General features: G+C 30.3%; 1 protein-coding gene across 4 annotated transcripts in view; it reads left to right on the plus strand.

The window, feature by feature from the left end:
* LOC130890782 (tyrosine-protein kinase transmembrane receptor Ror-like) overlaps positions 1-21,357 on the plus strand; it is a 116,496-nt gene extending 95,139 nt beyond the window's left edge. For 2 of the 4 annotated variants that reach the window (XM_057795099.1, XM_057795101.1), the window contains 14 exons: positions 795-1,103; positions 2,711-2,982; positions 5,134-5,238; positions 7,553-7,697; positions 8,501-8,580; positions 8,638-8,753; positions 8,811-9,009; positions 11,250-11,461; positions 14,187-14,283; positions 14,944-15,079; positions 16,538-16,670; positions 16,967-17,162; positions 18,245-18,425; positions 18,525-21,357. In XM_057795099.1, the coding sequence (XP_057651082.1) occupies positions 795-1,103; positions 2,711-2,982; positions 5,134-5,238; positions 7,553-7,697; positions 8,501-8,580; positions 8,638-8,753; positions 8,811-9,009; positions 11,250-11,461; positions 14,187-14,283; positions 14,944-15,079; positions 16,538-16,670; positions 16,967-17,162; positions 18,245-18,425; positions 18,525-18,693 (2,350 nt within the window). In that variant the 3' untranslated portion in view covers positions 18,694-21,357. The remainder of the gene's footprint in view (positions 1-794; positions 1,104-2,710; positions 2,983-5,133; positions 5,239-7,552; positions 7,698-8,500; positions 8,581-8,637; positions 8,754-8,810; positions 9,010-11,249; positions 11,462-14,186; positions 14,284-14,943; positions 15,080-16,537; positions 16,671-16,966; positions 17,163-18,244; positions 18,426-18,524) is intronic. The other 2 variants (XM_057795100.1, XM_057795102.1) reach the window with 1 other exon arrangement.
* The last annotated feature ends 413 nt before the right edge of the window (positions 21,358-21,770 follow it).

Below are 21,770 nucleotides of genomic sequence, written 5' to 3' on the forward strand. Positions count from 1 at the left end.
TTCTTTATAACATTTTCCAAACGACCTACTGAAGAGTCTTTGCAGCAAACCTTGATAAACTCACTTCAGCACAAACTTCCAAGAAGATCTAGCAAATACTTCCATACTATGCATGTTCCAAATTTTCGTTTTTGAAATCTGTGCGTCATACAAAGTTTCGTTTTCCCCTTGCCCCTCAAACATCAGGTAAATGTCATGTAACCACGAAGTTCTTGGAAGTTTTGGGTAGCATGAATATTTAATAGCCATACGGAGGTACTTGTTTTGTACCATCTGCAAGGTGGTCGTAGGAAAATAAGGTACACAACTCGTTGGAAAATGTATTTAGCACTCGTTACGTTTCAGAACTTGCCGCTACGCGGCTCTTTGAAACAGTAACTAGTGCGAAATGCATCACTTTCCAAACTCGTAATGTAAAATACTAATACTAATCAACATATTAAATATTTCTATAACATGTATTATATTGTCAATAGAGAGAGAAAAATTATAATAATTAAACCAAATTTAATTTAATTAACTTTTAGTAATCTTTCATTTAATTATGTGGATTAATTAAATCAATGGATATAAATACAAATTAATTGATAGTCGTATGGATTATTCGCTTTCTAATGATTAGAACGTTTCATAAAATTCTTCATAGTAGTATTTTTGAATTGGAAGAAAAAAATTATGTACTGATTCATTTATTTTATTAGTTATAAGAACCTGAATTATTAAATGGTTCTAATAAGTTCCATTTTTATTTCAATTATTATATGCTTAGTATGTATTTGGATTGTTTATTTCAGTTATGGAGAAATTACAACATTTGTACCCAACAGTATCGCAAAAGATAGACACAATGATTTTTTAACTACAGTAGGTAGCAAATCTAAAACATTTTCGGCACCAATTCAATTTGATTTGGATTCAAGTGGTAAACTACCAGAAAATGTACCTAAACCTTATAACAGTTCACAACCACTATGTCAACTTTACGTTGGGCAAAAATGCAGGAAACACCTAGCTGGAAAGTTTGTTTTTGTGCAACCACCATATTCTCAAAAAGACATTGAGGATAAATTAGATGCTGCGTTTTTAGTAATTTCACAATCGAAGTAAGTACTTAAAGACATGTTTCAAAATATAAACAAATTGGAATTTCTTGAACCTTTAATTTCTGGAACCGTTGGTGATATTCATACTGAACACACTGTTTACACTACCACTACACTAACTCTCACAATTACACTTTCTGACATATGTTTCGATAACCAAGTTATAGTCTTCAGATACTGAAGTTAAAGTGTTCTTCATCCAACATTTTGACCTATTGATCTATTGTGTACCCCAGACTGTTTACCAATCAGATGGCAATGACTTTGCACAGTGAGCTAGCGGTCATGGAGCTATGCGGTTTACTTCTTCTGGTTTTAAGAAGCTTGAATGTAAGTACCATAGTGCTTATATATGAGCAGCCTCTCACACAAAGAAGAGGTATTCGGCGGTTTCCTTGGGTCCCTTGCAGAAACGATAAGAACTGTCCATTGAGCATTCCAGGAATTCTTCTTAGATCATCTTTGCTTAATAAAAGGGCTTTTTTGAACAAGCTGATAGAATAACATGTTTCACACCCGGAGTCTTACTCTGTGTTTCTTCTCGTTTCCCACTTATCATCATGATTGTTAGATGACGCTTCCTTAGTTATCAACAACCAATATTGGCCATTTCAATACTATGTCAAATTCATGTCAAAACCCATGAGATTTATTGGTATTCTACACTGATGGAAAAGTAGGGACAAGAATATATGGCACAGGAACTAAGTTCGCTATCCCAATGGGCTCAGTACCTTTTATATTACATCTGCTCCAATGCAAAGATTTTTATTTCATCAGGTAGCAGAGTAGCCCTCAAAGTACCTGGCTCTTATAAAATTTACTCCCAAAGAACTACAACCTTTTATAGGTTTTCCAAAACGCCATCAAGTCATGATCATAAGTGGGAAACAAGAAGAAATCATGGAGTAAGATCCCAGGTCTGAAACAACTAAGAGATTTCTTTTTTATTCTTCCAAATGGTTCCAACAAATATTTCCATTAGGTGAAGATGAGATAAGAAGAATTACTTATATGCGCACTAGACACTATCTGGTGAACCACCATCTGAAGAACATCGAAGAAATTCTTAACATCTCTTGTCGTTTCTGCAACGACCCAAAGAAACCGCCAAACACCTCCTGTATGTGGGCGAAGCTGTCTTTAGACAAGGGCTATGGCCCTTAAATTCAATATTCTTAAAACCAGAAGAGGTAAACCGCACAGCTCCTGACCGGCAGCTCACTATGCAAAGTCGTTGCCACTTGACTGGTAAACAGTCTGGGATACACAAAAGATCAATTGATTTAAGTGTAGATGTAGATTCACAGCCTTTACGCACTAGTTCATCTAATCTTTCCTTCTCTCGGCTTCTAATGATCGTATCAAAAAGCTGATTTGCAAGCTCCAGAAGATTTATTACATAATTTAGAAAAATGATCGTGGTTCGATATGTTTCCGATTAGGGACATAATATTCTTTATCTTTTTGTTACTCGTCTAATTTGATCGAAGCGAAATTTTATTTTATTGAAACGATCACGACTTTTTCATTAAAGTAAAAACAAATGATGCGAATCAAATTAGAAGTAATTAGTAATAAAATTCACACGTATTTTATATTTTTAGTGATATATCACCTATCTGCAGTAAATTCGCTGAACCGAGTGTTTGTTTTTCGGCATTTCCTTTGTGTATTGACCATGAACAAATTGACGAATACCATACACAACATTTCTCAGAACTCAGCAGTTTAACGAGCGACAACAAACAGAAATTCAAGAATATACGCACAAAATTGACAAATTCACTTAGAAGAATATGCAGAGATGAATGTTTATTATTGGAAAATGAACTTTGTAGCAAAGAGTACAGCATTGCCAAAAGACATTTAGTTATAAGTAAGTGTTTCATCGCCTTTAATTTTTTTATTACTTTATAGTATGCAGTGCAGAGGTAAAGAGAACCATCTAAATGTATCAAAAGGTGTCCGTTGAAAGGGAGCAAATGAAAATGGCTCTTTAGTAGCAAGCATAAAGATTCTAAAACATCCCCAGACATTATTAGAGTAGGATAGTAAATTGAGTCATAACAACTTTAACAAAACCTCGATAGTTCCTACTTAGGCTTCATTGTTTTTCAAAATATTCTCCATTTAGATCAATATACCATTGCATGTAATTGAACCAATTGTCAAAGTATGTTTCCATTCAGATACAGGTACCTCCAAAACATGTGATTTAAACGCATCAACCGCTTTTTCGGGTGTAGAAAAGCATTGATCTCGCAATTTATTTTTGATCCGTTTGAGTAAGAGATAATCATTGGGTGAGAAATAAGGACTTTACGGCAGAGGACCAATAATTTCGATGTTTTGACGACTTTTTTGTTTGAACTGATGTGTGAGAGATGATTCGTGGTCTGTGATTGTTTCGAACACTTTTCGCAAACAAATGCTGGTATATCTTTGACTAACTCTTTGCACCAATCGACACGAGCTCTTTTTGAGCTATTGTCTGATGCAACTCGAACAAATCTCTTTGAGAGCCAAATGTTCATGCAATATTGAATGTATACGAGTGGAACTAATGCCCAAGTATGCCTCAATCCCACGATATGTCACATGACGATCTTGCAATATCAGTTTACGCACAACATCGATATTTTCTGGCACAGTAGCTGATTTAGGACGACCTTCGTGCGACCACGATTGAATTCGGAAAAACAGCGAAACACGGTGGCTCGAGATAATGCTTCACCACCAAAAGTTGAAGCAAGTTGATTTTGTTGGTTTAATCCACGTCGCAAGTCATAGAAAATCATCGCACGAAAATGTTCGCTATTTAACTCCATTCTTTAACCAAGATTAATGTATTTATAAATATTCAATGATAACACGTTTCGAGTACGTTAATCATTGAAAATGTCAAACTCTTTGATGTCAATGTCAAATTTGACTTTAAAATCAGTGTTGCCTTATCTTAAAATTGAGTAGAAATCCTCATACCACGTTAAAAAAAACAGCTCATTTGTTTTTATTTGGAAACGAAAGACGGTAGTTGCTTCAAATTAGGGAGTGTAGAGAGAAGCCCGAAGCTCAGCTTAATATTCCTTCCATCTCAAATTACCGATGAGATGAATTAACATTGATTTTATTAAATTTTTCGAATTTTTTCGATGGAAACTTTTATTAAAAAGCTATTACAATATCTAATATCATTACATTTAAGATTATCACAATTCGACCAACCGATAGCGAGTAAATATGTGTATAGTATGAGCGAAGTTGAATGTAGAGGCTGTGTAAATAAAAAAAATTTTTTAATTAAAGTTGAAACGCAAACTATTCTATAACAGGTGTATTTATTAAATTGTACAAAAACTTAATTTATCGTAATGCGCCGTTGGAGGTAGAGTCCAATTTAGAAATAATTGGGCTAGCTAAGGAATGTGCGTGGAAACCCATTTTTGTCTGAAACCCGCTCACGTATGGTTTGCTTTATGGAGTCATAGGCTCTAATTTGATTATTGCACTTTTTGTCTTGTTTTTTCTTTTTTTTTCCAGTTATTGTTCATATTTTTTTCTTGTTTTTAATTATCATCTTATCTGTTGATTATGGTAATGCGATCGTGGAACAGTCTGCCGGGTATAAAGTAAACATTCCAAATGCTCATAGTTCAGCGTCAATGCCAAAAACGCTTTATCTTTCATGAACGCCACTTCACGGCAAAAAAAAACGAAATATGAATATGTTTAACAAATTTATTTTATGTTTTAGTTTGGTCGTAATCACTTTTGTTTGATAAAAACAGGAAGTTTAACAAACAAATTTGACCGTGTACAGTGGGTTTAAGAAATAATTTTCCTTACTTCTAACCATCCGTTTGAGATTCATACAACAACATTTCTTTATTAAAAATGTTTTAGATTCATCATGATCAGCAGGATACAATTTTTTTATTCCCACCTATCATATTTTCCATTCCTGTTTTTTTAATCATACTTTGCTAAATGTTTTCAGTTTTTATGTCGTCAATTTTATTATTTCTAGGTCAAATTATGGAATTAGAAGTTTGTGAGCAACTGCCAACAGAAGTCGACATCAGTTCTAAACATTGTCTTACTCTTGGTGTTGGTGAACTTAACGTAGATAGAGGTATGTTTAATATTCAAAATTCACTCGTTTTTTACAATCATGCTTTTCAAACACCTCTGTGTAAATTAATACAATATTTTGGTTTAAATAGAAATATTATTTGCTAACTTGTGAGGTGAATACCACTTCGTTAATAAATAATAAATTGAAACTGATCCTAGGAAAATATTAATACAATGTGGTCACAAATAAAGATATAAAACTGGAAATATAATATTATTGTTAATATTTAGTTTAATAATTTTGGATGTGCTCATTATTGGTGGGTTGGGATATGATACGATAAAACGAATATTGGTATAACATTCTCTATCTCTCTTTATTCTGATTATATTGCAATGACGACAAGGTTTTAAGTAGTAGGAACGGCAAAAGAGGAGAATAAGTTTTCATTTTAATAGAGAGTATAGAGAGACAGAGAGTGTAAACTGTTACTCTTTTTCTCTCTCTCCCAATACTCCAATTCCACTTATATGCTGCTCTCTCTATTTTTAACATTAATTCTATGAGTCAATGATCAGTAGCAAAAGAGAAATAACGTGCATTAACCGTTAACCTCAAAAAATTGTTTTGTTTGAATTTTTACAATAAAGTTTTTTTTAATACTAAAGTCTACAATTGTATTTTGTTTATACTGAGAATACGATATTGTATAGTGAAAAATATTTTTGATATTTTCTGTTCATTGAATTTTTTCTACTCTCACGCGTCTCACGCTGAACACATGCTGTAATTCTCAATATATATTTTAAAATTGAATTAAATAATGTTTACTGCTAACTCAACTCACTAAATTTATAAATTATTGCAATATAAAACTATCACTTTGAATTTAATGTGTGGCTGGTTTTCAGCATAGATTAAATACTGACTACATATACACCATTCATGAGGATTTAATCCACACATTATCTAGTAGAAAAAGGATCCCTTGTAACACCGGTAGTGGGCATATTTTATTTGACTTTAAAAGCATTTTGCTGTTTTTTTTTTTGGTATCTTGTGTTCTCCTGGTAAAATTCACTATTTACAGCGTTTCCTTTCTGCACGAGAAGTTATCAAAGAATACAGTGAATTATTTTATTAAAAACAAAATAAAAAAGTAGCAGAGAATTTGAATTATTTTTATTTAGAGTATTACCCTTGGTTTGCAATGTAGAATCTATGACTGGAAGCATTTTTATAAGGTTTCTTTTGTTAAAGCTTTATCGTAGCCTCTTCAATGGCAAGAATGTTATCAAAATTGTTCACTATCATTAATTTTTTATTTTCAGAAAAAATAAAAATTTCATTATGCTAAATCTGGTGCTTAATGTGTATATTGGTCCATATTTAGGTCTCTTTATATACCATTTCGCAAACGTTTCAATATACCCTTGTTAAACTCGGGTTTTTTCCATTGAGAGGAACTCTGATTGCACAATGCTCTCTTCCAATAAAAAAATGACCTTTATGTTAGACTCTGATTGAAAACCCTGAATTTTTGTCTGGGGGTCATAGCTATAAACCCAATTATCATCTACAGTTAATTAGGAAAAAGTAATTGCTGCTAAAAACATTCATTCACCGACTATTTTAAATACAGATCGTTTGTGTAATCTATCTAGTCTTTATAAACTAATATCGATCTAATAAATTCAATTTTATATCCCTATTGATCGTTGTCTACAAAAAAACTTGACACCAGTAATGTTAAAGATAGATTATTACATTTTTTACAAAAATAATGATATATCCATTTTTCAAAAATATGTTTTGACTTGCAGTCTTTCCAAAGTTCTTGTAAATATACGACTTTACTAAGAGCACATGATCATTCGCGTCCATGCCCTACTGATACTTCAACAACTTTTCAAATATATTTTGCTTCATTTATTCATATGATTTTGTTCAACTTTTAACTTCTTAGACCTTTTTATACGTTTTTCGTTGTGATTTGTCTTATTTTAGGTTTCAAAATATATGTTGATAAAAACCGTTGTTGAAAAGTTGAAAAGTCAAATTTTCACGAAAAACATTTATATATAGTAGTTGATAGAGATATCTATAAAAGAGTTGAATTTGTGACAGATTAAACATATTCACAAAATCGTTAGCATTAATCAAAATTAATTTTCCATTAGCATAGCAAACAAGCATTGAATTAAATTAAATGCATTTAGAGATCTATTAATGTATGTTTCCAGAAATAATTGAAAACTAGATTTTAGAAGTTAGTCCCGCAACATTATGATTCACCTACAAATATAAATATAAAAAGTATTTTTGTGTAAATAAATCATAATTTAAAAGTTTGTATTTGTAATTATTTTAGAGGAAGAATGTTATTGGGATACTGGAAAATTATACAGAGGAGTTCAAGATAAATCATACACTAGTAAACCCTGCCTTAGATGGGCACATCAATTTCATATTCCTACTTCAGATAATCCCGAATTGGCAGGTCACAATTATTGTAGGTAAGTAATAATCTGGTAAAAATTACATGATAAGTTTGACTATAGTTACTAGAGATGCATTCGCATCAGATTATAATTTTTTTCTCATCTGTTCTGATCTTAAGAAATATAATTATCTATTGTTAGAAAAATGAAAATGACATTTTTTCAGATCTTATAGTATACTAGCAGCGAAACCCAGAGTTACTCGGGTTAAGATACATAGAAAACTCCATAACATTCAAATAGTTTGTCCTTTTTCACTTGTGAAAATCACTTGAATTTTTTTGTAACTGTTCACTCTTGTCGCCAATTGATCTTTAATCGACTCGATTGAACGATTGAACTGAGTAATTTCGGTTCATATACCATCAGACACCTAAATTTCCAGTACCAGAACACTATAGAATATTTAGATATACATATATCACGATTTGGTTCTTTTAGATCAATAATAATAATCGTACACATTTTGGAACTTTCCAAATCAATCCAACAAAATTCTAGATCTTTTTCGACCATTTTAACTCGCTTATAATGAATTGCACTCATTTTAGAATTTTCTAGATCATTTTAGAAATATCTAGAACTTTTTCGAACATTTCTAATCCATCATAATAAATTGCACTCATTTTGGAACTTTCCAGATCATTCGAAACATTTCTAGACCATTCAGAAGTCCTCATGCGTTAGAAGAGGACAGAAATATATGTTTTCATATAGATTGGTGTTGGTGATGATAGAGAAAACTGTGTCTTTACATACTAACAAAGCATGTTATAGATTAGTAGATTCAAAAATAATTGGTTCCATTTATGTTTTAGGAATCCAAAAGAATTAGAAAAAGAACCCTTTTGTTATATTGACCAAAATCAAAGAGAAGTATGTGGAGTAAATAAGTGTGGTAATACTAACATTCACACAAATAAAATAAATTAAATAGTAATACACTAATTTTCAGTTTATGTATTTGGTACATACATTGGAGGCTCGATAGTGGCTCTTATTGCAGTTGTAGCTGCTTTCGCATACTGTTATTGTAATAGAAAAAACAAACTTACAAGAAATCTTCAAAACGTAAGTAAAATATTTAGTAAAAATATATGTATTCATTTACGTGTATTTTCTGCTTAGAAGGATTTACCGCAAGTTAGTAAGAATATTTATGGTAGTCCAGGTCCCAGTGCCCCAATGGAAATGAACTCTTTACTACCGCCTCACCTTCCTCCCCATAGAAGTAATCACGGATCTAACAAAAACAGTATTCAATCAGTGCCTCACTATACTTTTAAAGAAGTCAAATTTTTAGAAGAACTTGGAGAGGGAGCTTTTGGTAAGTATTTTTTTCAGAGCTTCACTTCAAATAGGAATCAGTTAAGTTTTGAAAACCAAACGTTAAATATCAAATTGAGATAATTGAACTGGTAATAAAATGAGATTGGATTTTAATTCCTATATACTGAATCATCAATTTTCATTTGGTATTTATTTGCAATAGTTTTGGTTACCATTTGGTTGAGAATTTTCAGGTTGCAGCATGATTAAAACTTGATGAATTTACAAGTCTTAAAATTGTATATTGAAATCAAGTTCAACTAATAAACTTGTCATAACAAAATTTCTTTTTTCAAATAATATTAAACCAAAATCATTTTTATATCGTTCTGGAGATATTTTTGAAGAAGATGGAAATATAAAAGTAAGTTTCAGTAGAACGTCGTAATAAATTGGTTTCCTACTCCACTCTACCAGAGAAAGTGTGAGTGAGGATTCTTCTTTGGCTAAATTGCTTTTTGTTCATTTGTGATTGCGCCTCAAGCGCAATTATAGTATAATTCTGAAAAATCCCTAAAAAAATAAAAAAATAGCTTTTGTTGCTTTAAGTGCAAACAACTCTATTTGCTATTTGTACAGTATCAAACAGCTGTAGTTTTATGAAATTGTGGGAAAAGTCAAAAAGAAATTTGTTTGAAAAACCTATTGTTTGTCGATGATAATTTACTGTTTCAGTTGTCCTGTTTGCATTAAACTTTAGGCTAAAAATTATTTTAAACAAAATTTTTATCAATATGGCTTTGAAAAAGCTACACATCTGAAGAATATCTTTATATAATAGATTTGTATATTTTTTATATATGTTTTATTTATAGGACGCGGTCGCCCAATCCAACACCCGAAACATGTCAGTTTTGAGCATTATGGGTTCGTGATTATAATTTGTTGGACAAAAGTACCACGTGTTTCATTAGTACTTTTTGAAATCATTTATATCTATGTCCGACCAAAATATAGGCGGTCCGACAAGAAAAATGATAAAAAGTATGTTTCTTTAGAGGTATATTTTTTTTTCAATTTTAAATTGATTAAGTAGCGTCGGTTTTCACATGGCTGCAACGAAAGAGAACGTAATTTTTTTTTATTTACTCTTCAGAATTATTTTTTTCACGATAAATTCCTTATAGCAGGAAGAATGATAACCTAAAATATGATCATCAGAGGTTATGGGTAGCAGCACAACGTTACTTTCAAATAAGCCTTGCATGATTTCAAAATTTCTGGTGTAAATATTTTGATTTGTTCTCTTTTCTGACGAAAATTATCATTTTCACTCAATAGCAATAAAACACTCCATAATTTTTTCTAATCCACTTTTAATTGAAAAAAAAACACTTAACCAAAATATTTTTCAAATATAATTCCCACGTGAAATAAATTTAAGCGAAAGTATACAGATGAAACCGGCTGTGCTTTTTCCTTCCTCTTTTCTCTATATATGTCATATATATATAAAAGTGCGCTAAGAACGACGTTCTGAAATTCTCATCACCGCGAAAATTTAAATTCACTCGAAAAATAAATTTAAATTAAGGATTGTAATAAAAAGAATTGAAAAAAAATTATTATTACAAAAAAATGTTTTCTTAATTTTGCGCCAGTTTTTTTGTCCGACAACATTACCACAATATTTTACACGAAATTATTTATTAGTTACGACAAAAATGGCAAGTGCTATAGTCATGAAACCATGAAGTTCAAAATTGACTTTTTTCTGTCGTCGAACTGGGTGAACGCGCCACTTATTTTATCGGACAAGTTTACCTCGGTGTTGCACACACAATTTTTAAACACTGAAAAAAATGGTAAGTGTTATAATTACGAACCCATAAGGCTCAAAATTGACACGTTTCCGATGTTGGACTGGGAAAACACGTCCCTTTATTTGTCGCGTCCGGTAGTGGTTATGCTACATAATCTCATTAAAATTAAAAAAAAATGTGTTATCTGAAATCTTGAAGGCTGAAAAATGACAGGTTTAAGTAGTTTCCAAAAGCAAACGCGCCGCTTTCGTAATGCGCGGTATGAATATTCGCGGTAGACTGGCCAAAAGGAAAACCCTTAAATAGGATTTAAAAGTGTTATAATTATGAGGTCGACCTCATTGATGGCCCAGGAATTAAATTAGTTCATGCATTTACTTAGACATTCCTACATCCACAAAATATTCTCCAATGTACTCATAGAGTTAGTGATAAAAGTTTATATTCAGTTAATGTATATTTTATCTTTTTATAGGAAAAGTTTATAAAGGTGAACTTAAAGCGAAGACTGGTAAAATGTTTGTAGCTGTTAAATCATTAAAAGAAAATGCCAGTGCTAAAACTCAGGCAGATTTTCAACGAGAAATTGAATTGATATCAGAATTGAAGCACCCTAATATCATATGTCTATTGGGTGTTGTTGTGAAACAAGAACCAATGTGTATGCTATTTGAATACATGTCTGAGGTAAGTTAAAATTTGATACAATTGACATAAATTAACTTTCTTTTGTAATTGATCAGTTATATGAAATAAAAGTAGAATTACATCTATGAAGATGCAGCTCTTACTACAAGATTACCTCTAAATAACCACAACTCAACTAGTCAATGTTGTCATTTTTATTGAAGTATTGAGAAACTGTTTCTTGGAAATTATTTAGCAAAAGAAAAAATCCAGTGAAACATGTCAGCACATGTTTCACTTTGACGAAGACCGACTGAACGATATTTTTCCAAAATTTGTGGTTTTAATGTTTAATTGAAGATAAAACCATACAAATAAAAATGTTTTACTATCAAAATAGCTTACAAAAAAGTGATAAATATTTCAAAATTGTACACTTTTACTTTTTCTTTTATGTACAATAAACCTTAGATATAGTCTTCTATCATGTTTTCATTGTATTGGTCTTGATAACGCTGTTGGAAGTTCATATATGTCCCGATGAAAACGTTCTACTTGGTCTTCTAAATACGTTTCCATATTGTTTATAAATTTATCTAAACGGAAGTATATGAACTATATGAATGACATCCTGCATGGTATTAAAATTTTTTAGCATATCTTCATCTAAATTTTTGTAGTTTTCAGCTTTGTTGTTTCCAAAAAAATACAGTACAGAAACTTCTACTTTAAAACTATTCCAACTCGCTTTTTGAATACATTCAGTAACATTCGAAATTCTTCATTGGTGAAAATTTGTCTAATTTGTGGACCAACAAAAACCCCCGTTTTAACCTTTGCTTCTGATCATTGAAAAAACTTTCAAGTATCCTAACGTTTCTGAGGTTTACTCGAGTTTTTTAACAAATTGTTTCAATAACCAATAATAACACAAAATTCTGTTCTTCTTGTATGTATGTATGTATGTATTTGGGGTCTCGTATACACTGCAACCGAAAGGATCTATTGTGTTCGCAAATTTTGTTCCTACCGTGACTGTTGAATATAGTGCTTAGCATCAGCTCTGCTATCCCATAAGCACAGGTAACACGGATACTTTGTATATCCGCTCTGTACTCCCATCAAAAATCCGACCATTTTGAAATCTCCAATCAGCTGCCAGAGAGACTCGTCTAACTTTACTGATTTAAACAAAATTTCAACACTCATAATTTTCCTTTAAATGTACTTATTGATCAATTGGAAGAGATGGGAATTTATTTCCATTGTGTAATAAAATAGCTTTGAAACTTTTTGTAGAGCTGTCAATGAATTAACGCTATTCGCTAGGAATACAAGGTATGCCAGTTTCTTTGAACATACCTTTTATGTCGTTACAAAAACAAAGTCTATCTTCTTTTATAAAAAACGTTGAGAACGTTTCATGTCTAGTTCGCTGATCTGTGATATTAACATCAGCAAGTAAATTCCACTGTTTTAAACGAGAGCTTTATTTTTCGGCAAATTCATATCTCTTATCAAGTCATTAAAATCTTCTGTAGTTATAAGATAGTGTTTTGATGGTTCTGATATAGGTAAAAATTGCTTATCAGAATTCCTTCTGTTAGAACTAAGATATGAGCTACTTTTTTGAGATAATTTTTTCGGTTGCTCAGGTACTGGTCATGTGCAAATGGAGAAGAAGATGAAGGTCGGGATAATCGAGAGGTTTTGTATTTTGTTCCTCTACGTCTTTTATTCGGTTTAACAATGCGAAAGTAGCAGTCATAGATGTGGTCTTTCGGTTCTCGCCAGATTCTTGGTATTGCAAATTTTATAGACCTTTTCCCACCTCGATACCAACCTGAAATAAAGAAATAAAACTTAATATGTCTATAACATTTGATTTCACGATAAACTGAAAATTGCTCACCTTCCAAATATCTTTTGCAATAACTACAAGCAACATGTGGGTCCATGGCTTTTCTTGATTCCGAACTGGACAGCCAACATATGCTTCGTAGGCTTCACAGAGAACATGAGATGTCTTTATATCATATTTTATGTCTTGAACTGTAATGAATTGACCACATATAAAACGAAAAGCATCAGCATCACATTTAAACCTTCGCCATAACATTTTCTAGACATGTACAAAACATCTGATTGTTGTTTATCACGAGAGTGCCATCTGGAGGCTCGGAGTAAATGTAAAAATCCTACTCTGATCTCGCAGTATTTTTGTATTAAAATTTGAAAATGACTATTATTTCTATAATTATCACAAAAGCAAACTTTATATCAAAAAAAGGTATTCTCTTTTTGTTCATGATATAAACTTTAGGACAAAGAACAAAATTTTTTTTCTTGAGTCGTGTAATTAATGTATCCTACAAGATAAATAGTTTTATGTGATTCATTACATAAATTTTAAATTCACTTATGAAATCAGCGTATATCCATTACAATTATTAAAACAGTTGAACTTACGTGAGGTCTAATTTATTATTTTTCGATATTCACCTTTGGTTGTATCCATTCATATAATAGGTTCTAGGTACACAACATTACTTAGGTTTTGATCACACCTACAGATGTGTTTAGCATTTGTTATGCAAATTTTAGAAACAAATATTTATTTCTAACCAAATTCACCTAACAACATAACAACCTAATATAGCAACTTTTGCCAATTACCAAGTTTGAAAAGCCTACACAATAAAATATTTAATGATGAAATATTAATTTATAGTTTATCACATAAATGTTCGAAAGTTAATTTCATATTTAATAATTATTGTTTTAGGGCGATTTACATGAGTTTTTAATATCAAACTCTCCCGAAGAAGGGAAATGCTTAACACACAATCAATTCTTAGATATAGCAATTCAAATAGCACAAGGTATGTATTATTATAATCACACATTGTAATATAAATGTTTTAATTTTTATTTAATTTCCTTTCCTCTTTCCCAGCTTTCCTTTTGCAAATGATCTGATTTATTTCATATTGAGCTGATAACATCAGCTCACCTGTTCTCACTTTGTTAGTTTGTTATCGTGCGCCAAATAGAATGACAAACTGAGATATGCATTCAGTTAACCCAAATTGTACAAGTAAAAAAAAAGTAAAATAAAAATAAATTTGAAAATGTTAACAGCGATGTTAATCACTAGGCACTAGTAGTAAATATACCCTCAAACTTTTCAATCATTCGTCAAATAACTGAATTGAGTTAGGGGGGGAGGGAGATAAATATCTCAATTATTCTGATTGGAATAAAATTAAATTTGACTTAGAATTGAATAAGCTACACTCAAATGAGTTCAAATTATCTAGGAATTAATGAAAAAAGAAACGCTACTAATATTACAAATAAGTAGATTTCAAAATAAGAAAATGGTGCTTTTTAAAATTAAATGTTCTATAAGAATAATTATTGAAAACTATGAAATAAATAATTTTTTATCTAATTTACTACCATATGTGAAAAAAGTCAGTTTTATATTGGTATTGACAGTACATTTATGAAAAATAACTTTAGCTCTAAATATGTTTCAGGTATGGAGTACCTTTCTTCAAATCATTATGTACACAGAGACTTAGCAGCGAGAAATTGCCTTGTATCCAAAGATTTAGTGGTTAAAATTAGTGATTTTGGATTAAGTAGAGATATGTACAGTTGTGATTATTATCGGTAAGCTATGCATACAATACAAAAAAGTAGATTAAATTATTATTTAGGGAATTTAATGGAAATTTATGAATTGATTTGTAATGATTCATTAATTTTTGCTTTAAAATAATTCATATCAAATTTATAATCAAAATTTAATCAATTTTAAATGAATCTATTTACTTGAAATTTCGTACATTTGCTTAAGTTTGATGACAATATGTGTGTGTACCAAGGGAGAGGTACACAAAACATTTAACCATTAAATGGTAATGAATTTAACTATTACATAAAAACAGTTTCTAAATTTCACTTACGATTACTGTAATACTATTATATACACATGTTGTTATATTGCTATAATTTTTTTTTAAATTTCGTTTAATTTTTAAATTTTAAAATAAAGCCTTGAAAAGAGTCGTGCTGTAATGTGTCTTCGGGCTAACCAATGATAGTTGACCATAGTCTTTATATTAAAACTATTTTATAAAAAACTATTTATTATGCAAGAAAATAATTAATTAGTTTCTTTGGTTTCAATAATGCGACTACCGTATTTGACGAAAGCCAAACTATTAAGAACCTAGTATCTGTTTACAAAACGAGTTAAATACCAAAATCCTATTGTACACAAAAGCTATAAATAATTATATTTATGGTCGTTAGACTCATATTAATATGAAATACAACTAAGTAATTTGTTAAGTTAATGGAACTTCAAGTGTCTAAGAGACACTTAAAATCACTTAACTATAACATTAGGAGCGGAGCGGTCAGTGTACAATAAATCTTGAAGAATACAAGAATACAAGTTAGGTAAATGTATGACTTTTCACAGTCACATTGGTCTAAGACAAAAATTAAGTAATCCAAGACGATACGTTGATGGAGGGTGAAATAAGAGACACTTTGTACCATTTAACTAGATGATCAACAGATTCTAATGGTTCCCAAAACAAGAGGTTATATTTCTGCCTGGGTTACATTCGTGTAATATTGCCTGATTTTAAATAGAAAATTATTATGTTAGAACACGTGCAATTTTGTGAATTTAATTTTTTCTCAACCTATATGTTTATAATGATATGTTCCTTCGATGGTTTGGATATATATAATTCCTCTAAAATTTATAAATTACAATACTCTTATAAGAAGATTCCATGAAAATTATATCCCTCTGTAGAAATCTTGAAATCCTTTGCAGTACTATTAAATTTTTAAAATTAATTCAATTTTTAATGCATCAACTTTTGACGCCATCGCCCATTTGTTTAACTAGGACTCAAGTTTTGTATTCAATTTTCAGTGCACATTTTAGTTATCGAATTTTTATATCAAATATTACATTTAAATCCTCCAATTTATAATATGGAAAATAATATTGCCCCGTTATTGCATGATAATTATTATTGGGACAATAGTTATCATAACATAAAAATAATTGCAATATTGGAAAATGATTATTATTTTTTTTTCTAGTGTACAATCCAAATCACTGTTACCCGTTAGGTGGATGCCACCTGACTCTATATTGTATGGAAAATTTACTACTGAAAGTGATGTTTGGTCATATGGAGTAGTTTTATGGGAAATTTATAGCTACGGATTACAAGTAACTACTAGCTATTGATAAAACGAATTTTTCATTAAATACATGCAACCAGTTATGCCACAAAATATATCACTTAATTTTTTATTCAATTTTGTCATCTTCATTAGATACTAATAAGCTTCAATGGTCATTTATTATTGTTATAATAAAATTGAGGAGAGCATCATTGTGGTTAAATGTATTTTGAAATAAATTTGTTTTTCATTCTACATCCGTTATGATTATTCAGATATGTGAATTCACATTGTATTTTGAAAATTATCAAATTGGTTATCATATATATAATATGATTTCAGCCTTATTATGGTTATAATAATCAAGAAGTTATAAATATGATAAGATCAAGAAAATTATTACCTTGTCCAGACGCTTGCCCTAGTTATTGTTATGCTCTTATGGTAGAGTGTTGGGCAGAACAAGCAAACAGAAGACCAAATTTTAGCGAAATTGTACATAGATTAAAAATTTGGCGACAAAGTGGATCTACAAATGGTAAGTAGGTTTCTATATAATTTTTTTTATTTGGGTATAAATACTTACGTCAATAATACTGACGTCAAATAATTTAAAAAGGAATGTTGTTTGCACAGGCTTTGACTTAGTGTATGCATTGGTTTCTTTGAATAACTTTTTCATTTTTCTTCTGTTTTATACAACAATGTTCTCGTTTGTTTATGTTATATATGTAGATACAGTGTGTCCTATTCATTTATATATACATGTATAGATATTAATATTGTTACACTATCTGATCATTGTTTTACTTCTAATTTCACAATTTTTTGTTCACTTATTTCTCTTCATTAACGTTTGAGTTATAATGTACCATATATTGGCATTTTAAAAAACTCCTGGACACTTTTATTTTGAATCCTCAACCCGCATCACCATTCGAAATTACATACTACGAAGGACAATAATGTCAACAATGATAAATAATAATTAAATGTTCTACTCGATTCTCATTCCACTTTACCACCTTGTGACGGGATGTGTGAGTGAGGATTTATCTTTGGAAATATTAAACAAAAACCCACCTTTTACTTACGAATCTATGGTTTTATCAACATGATTGTCCTTTTTACAATAAACGTGAGATGAGAACATATTTTGAAAATACTTTTAATAATAGAATCATTTCCTTATGTGATACATTTAAGTGGCCTTTAATATTATTGGATTTATTGCCAAATGATTTTGTCCTATGAGGTTATTTAAACAAAATGTTTATCAACATGGCTTGGAAAGAGCTACAAATCGTAACAAACGAAGAGAAAAAATGATTCAATTTTGTGGTACAGTTCCAGCTGAGCAAATAAAACGATCTCTTTTCAAAAGATTTAGACTATTGAGATAAGATTTTCTTCATTTTCATTTTTTAAATTATGAAGGTTATTCTTGGTATTTGTTAGAATCTGTCCTCGTAGTGTAATGTTTTGTCACAAAACATCTGTATGCATGTATGTATCGTTTAATGCACGTGTTTTTATACTTCTGGTTAAAATTAAAATTTTGTCAGTCGTTTCGAAGTTAGGTACATTGAGATTCATTTTCAATAAGCCTATGTATTTTAGGAGCATACTTTAAAACAGCTCCTACACCACAGAAGTATAGTCAAAGTTTGAAATCGAATCATACGTCTGATTCTCAATCTGGATGTCCTGGAGATATTCAGATGTCTTTTACCTGGGAAAGGGATCGGCACAAACCTACATCGAGTAGGTTAAATGATAGTCAAAGCAGTTTAACGTCACGGTAAGTTTAAGAGCAATGCGACTTTTCTGAAACCTTTTATAATGCAATATATTAATGTGAAAAATAGACTAATGTATTATAATTTCTTTTTTTTATCAGGTCTTCAAGTTTGGGCAACACAACACAAAGTACAGTAATAAGCAACGAAACTCATAAAGAAAAACGTCCAAAGAAGAGTATTGATTCTTTAGATAGGCTAAATCCCAAAAATACAGTTGTAAGCAGTAGCGGTAATGGTGACGGAGTTGAAACTAAAATTACGTTGTAAATATTTAAAATTATTATTAATACATACCATTATTGAATTTAAAAAATATCCATTATTACATTTTGTCCAAGTAACTAATTTTATAAAGAACCAACAAAAATCATGAATCTCTATAGTATTTATTATTCAAAAGCAATACGCGAATTATTACCTTATCTTTTTATGTTTTAATTTTTGAAGTAGTCCGGATTTTCTAGATGCAACTCGTTTAGGTAAAAAATCGTTCACTAGTAACAATATACAAATAATGAATATGGAAATGTTTTCATGTATTTTCACCAGCGTCAGATTAAGGAGCTAGCGGGGCGGAAGCCCCAGGCCCCGAGTTAGTGGGGGCCCCACAAAACTACTAATTTGATCATTTATTTCAACAGCAATATTGGATCTACAGCAAAATTTTATATCATTTATGAAATAAGATTTGAATTTATTTTTACTTTTAATTTATATTCAATTTGAAACTAATATTACATTTAAAAAAGTTAGAGCTGATTTGGATTTCCTTAAGTGGGCCTCCGTTCAATTCTTGCCCCAGGCCCCACTACTTTTTAATTCAACGCTGATTTTCACTGTTTTCTGTTCACTTTGTTTATTTTTGTTTTGGTTCTCTAAGAACATTGAATACATTCAGTCACTCTTTAACATCGCCAAAAATTGTATACAACAATTTATTTCAAATCATATGTTTTTTATCTACTTTTATAAAAGTATGTATATTAATGTGTCATTGTTATTCATTGATTCAATCTAAATATATGTTATCTATTTAAACTTCATGTGTAATTGTTGGATTTGTTTAAGTTATTGGGATTTATACCAAAGAAGTCAATATATATTTTGCAATGTATGTAGCTAATAAGCAGGATACAATATCACACTATATTTTTAAATTCAATTTCTTACAGTTTTTCAGAGGAAGTGTCAATTAAAAAAGAATCATAGGAGGGATGCATCCGTAATTCATGAGTTTGCCTTCCCTAATCATTAAAATTAGTGAGATGATTAGTTTGATAGTCCTTGCACATATGACGATCTGTGTCGACGTGAATATCTTAAACTACTGGTAGTATTTTTCTGGAAATTTGTGTATAAACATTACCCGGGACTCTTTTGAGTTCAAATATCACCGTCACAACTTCTTTTTATACAAGATGTGGATCTTAACTGTTTCGAGCAACCTAGTTGTAGATTCACACAGTGATGTTGCCTCTTAGAGGGCAGTACCTTAGCGTCTATAATCTAAAACTCTACCACGTGCTCTAATGGACATCTTCTATAAAGGATATTAACTTGACATAAAACAGATTTTTAAAATTTCAAAATTACATTCCAAAATAATTCACAATCATTATTATGATATATAACTCTTCTATTTTCTAACTGAATTTCATCATTACCATAGACTTTTTTGAAATTAATTTGCGGATCATACGCAGAAACCGATGTTAATCGACACAGCTCGTCGAACCAGTTCACGAAACACAAAAATCACAACGTGAGTCCGAAAAATCTCCCTAACTGTTAGTTTATAAATAAATGCAAATAAAGAAGTATTAATCAAAACAAGCACCTTATTCATTTCCACTATTGTTGTTAGCTAAAAATTGAATATATACTGACTCCTTTTAAAAAAATATTGATTTAGTTAATTTATCTAAACATAAATGCTCTCATTATTTTTAAAAAATGAGATAATTTCGATTCATTTGCATATTTCTTTACGTTAAAGGGGTTGTAACATCAGCTAGGGTTCCTATAAAGTGAAGAAGTCTCTGAAAGTATAACTGAATCATTGGAAGTGTTGGTGGTATAATATCTACACTACCACAGTTGTGAATACACACTTCGTCTTTGAAATTAGGGTCATGCTATTTCTGAGTGTCGCATATACTTTTTGTTGCGACTATAGTTGGAATGAAATATTATCTTGAGGAAGCAAGTCAATTACGCAGGTCGTGAGTAGTATTCTCGCCCATACAACAAAACCGTGAGAATCCGAATTTATCCAGGTTCTTTGTATATGCTCCAACAAACATAGAATCTCTTTTTGTAAATATCATTAGAAACATATCTTAACGGTTTATTGTATATAACATTCAATTGTTTTGAATTTTATTCTCTTTGTTTTCATATTTTAAACCGTTGCTTATAATTTTGGTGTTTTTTGCCATTTTTTGCACAAGAAAATTACACTTGTAATTTTTTGAAATCACAACATTCAAATTCATTATAAAAAAGTATATTTTAAATTTTGCAATGGGAGGATTGGATTACATTAAATTATCATCAACTATTTTAGTTATAATCAGAAAATTATATGAAACTGAAAGACTAATCCTTCAAATACTGTTGGTGTTGTTATCGATTGGAGTGGTGATAGAGGGTCACATTATACTATTCAATTAGTTTCATACAAATATATGGCAGCTCAAACTGAAAAAATTTATAGTAATTGTATTTTTGTAAATAGTTTAGTAATTACAGTCCTATTATGCCAAATTTTTTATATAATATATATTAATGATGTACCAAGTTTCCTTGTTTTATGGTTTGGATGTTTTATTTTTTTTTAAAAAAGTTTTTAAATGTGAACAAATATTTATAAAACTATACTGTGTGTTTGTGTGATTTTATATTATAAATAAATGTAACATTATTATTAAACTTTAATTTTATTACATCAAGAATCCTCAAACGTTTCAACAAGCTGCTACTTTTTTCAAATACCACCTTATCAGTTACTGGTGTATGAAAACATGTTTCAAATTGATTGGTCGAACTTTTCAACATTGAAAAAACATGAAGTTATCTTATAAAAATATCATTATAGACCATGGTCGATAATTTTTAAAACCAAAAAAAAATACGAAAAAAGTCACATCAAAATTGTAAGTAGTAAAAACATACACAACTTTTGTATTTACACTTTTTTCACATAACCTTCAAATTTCTCTGAAAAATTGATGTAACCAAGTTTTCAGGTTTTATTTTCATTTTTTACAAAAAACATTATTTTTCGCGAAATTTGTTGAAAATTTACCTTTTCATGTCGCAAATACACTGTAATTTATGTGATT

This window comes from Diorhabda carinulata, chromosome 2, assembly GCF_026250575.1.
Source record: "Diorhabda carinulata isolate Delta chromosome 2, icDioCari1.1, whole genome shotgun sequence".
Classification (NCBI taxonomy): Eukaryota; Metazoa; Arthropoda; class Insecta; order Coleoptera; family Chrysomelidae; genus Diorhabda; species Diorhabda carinulata.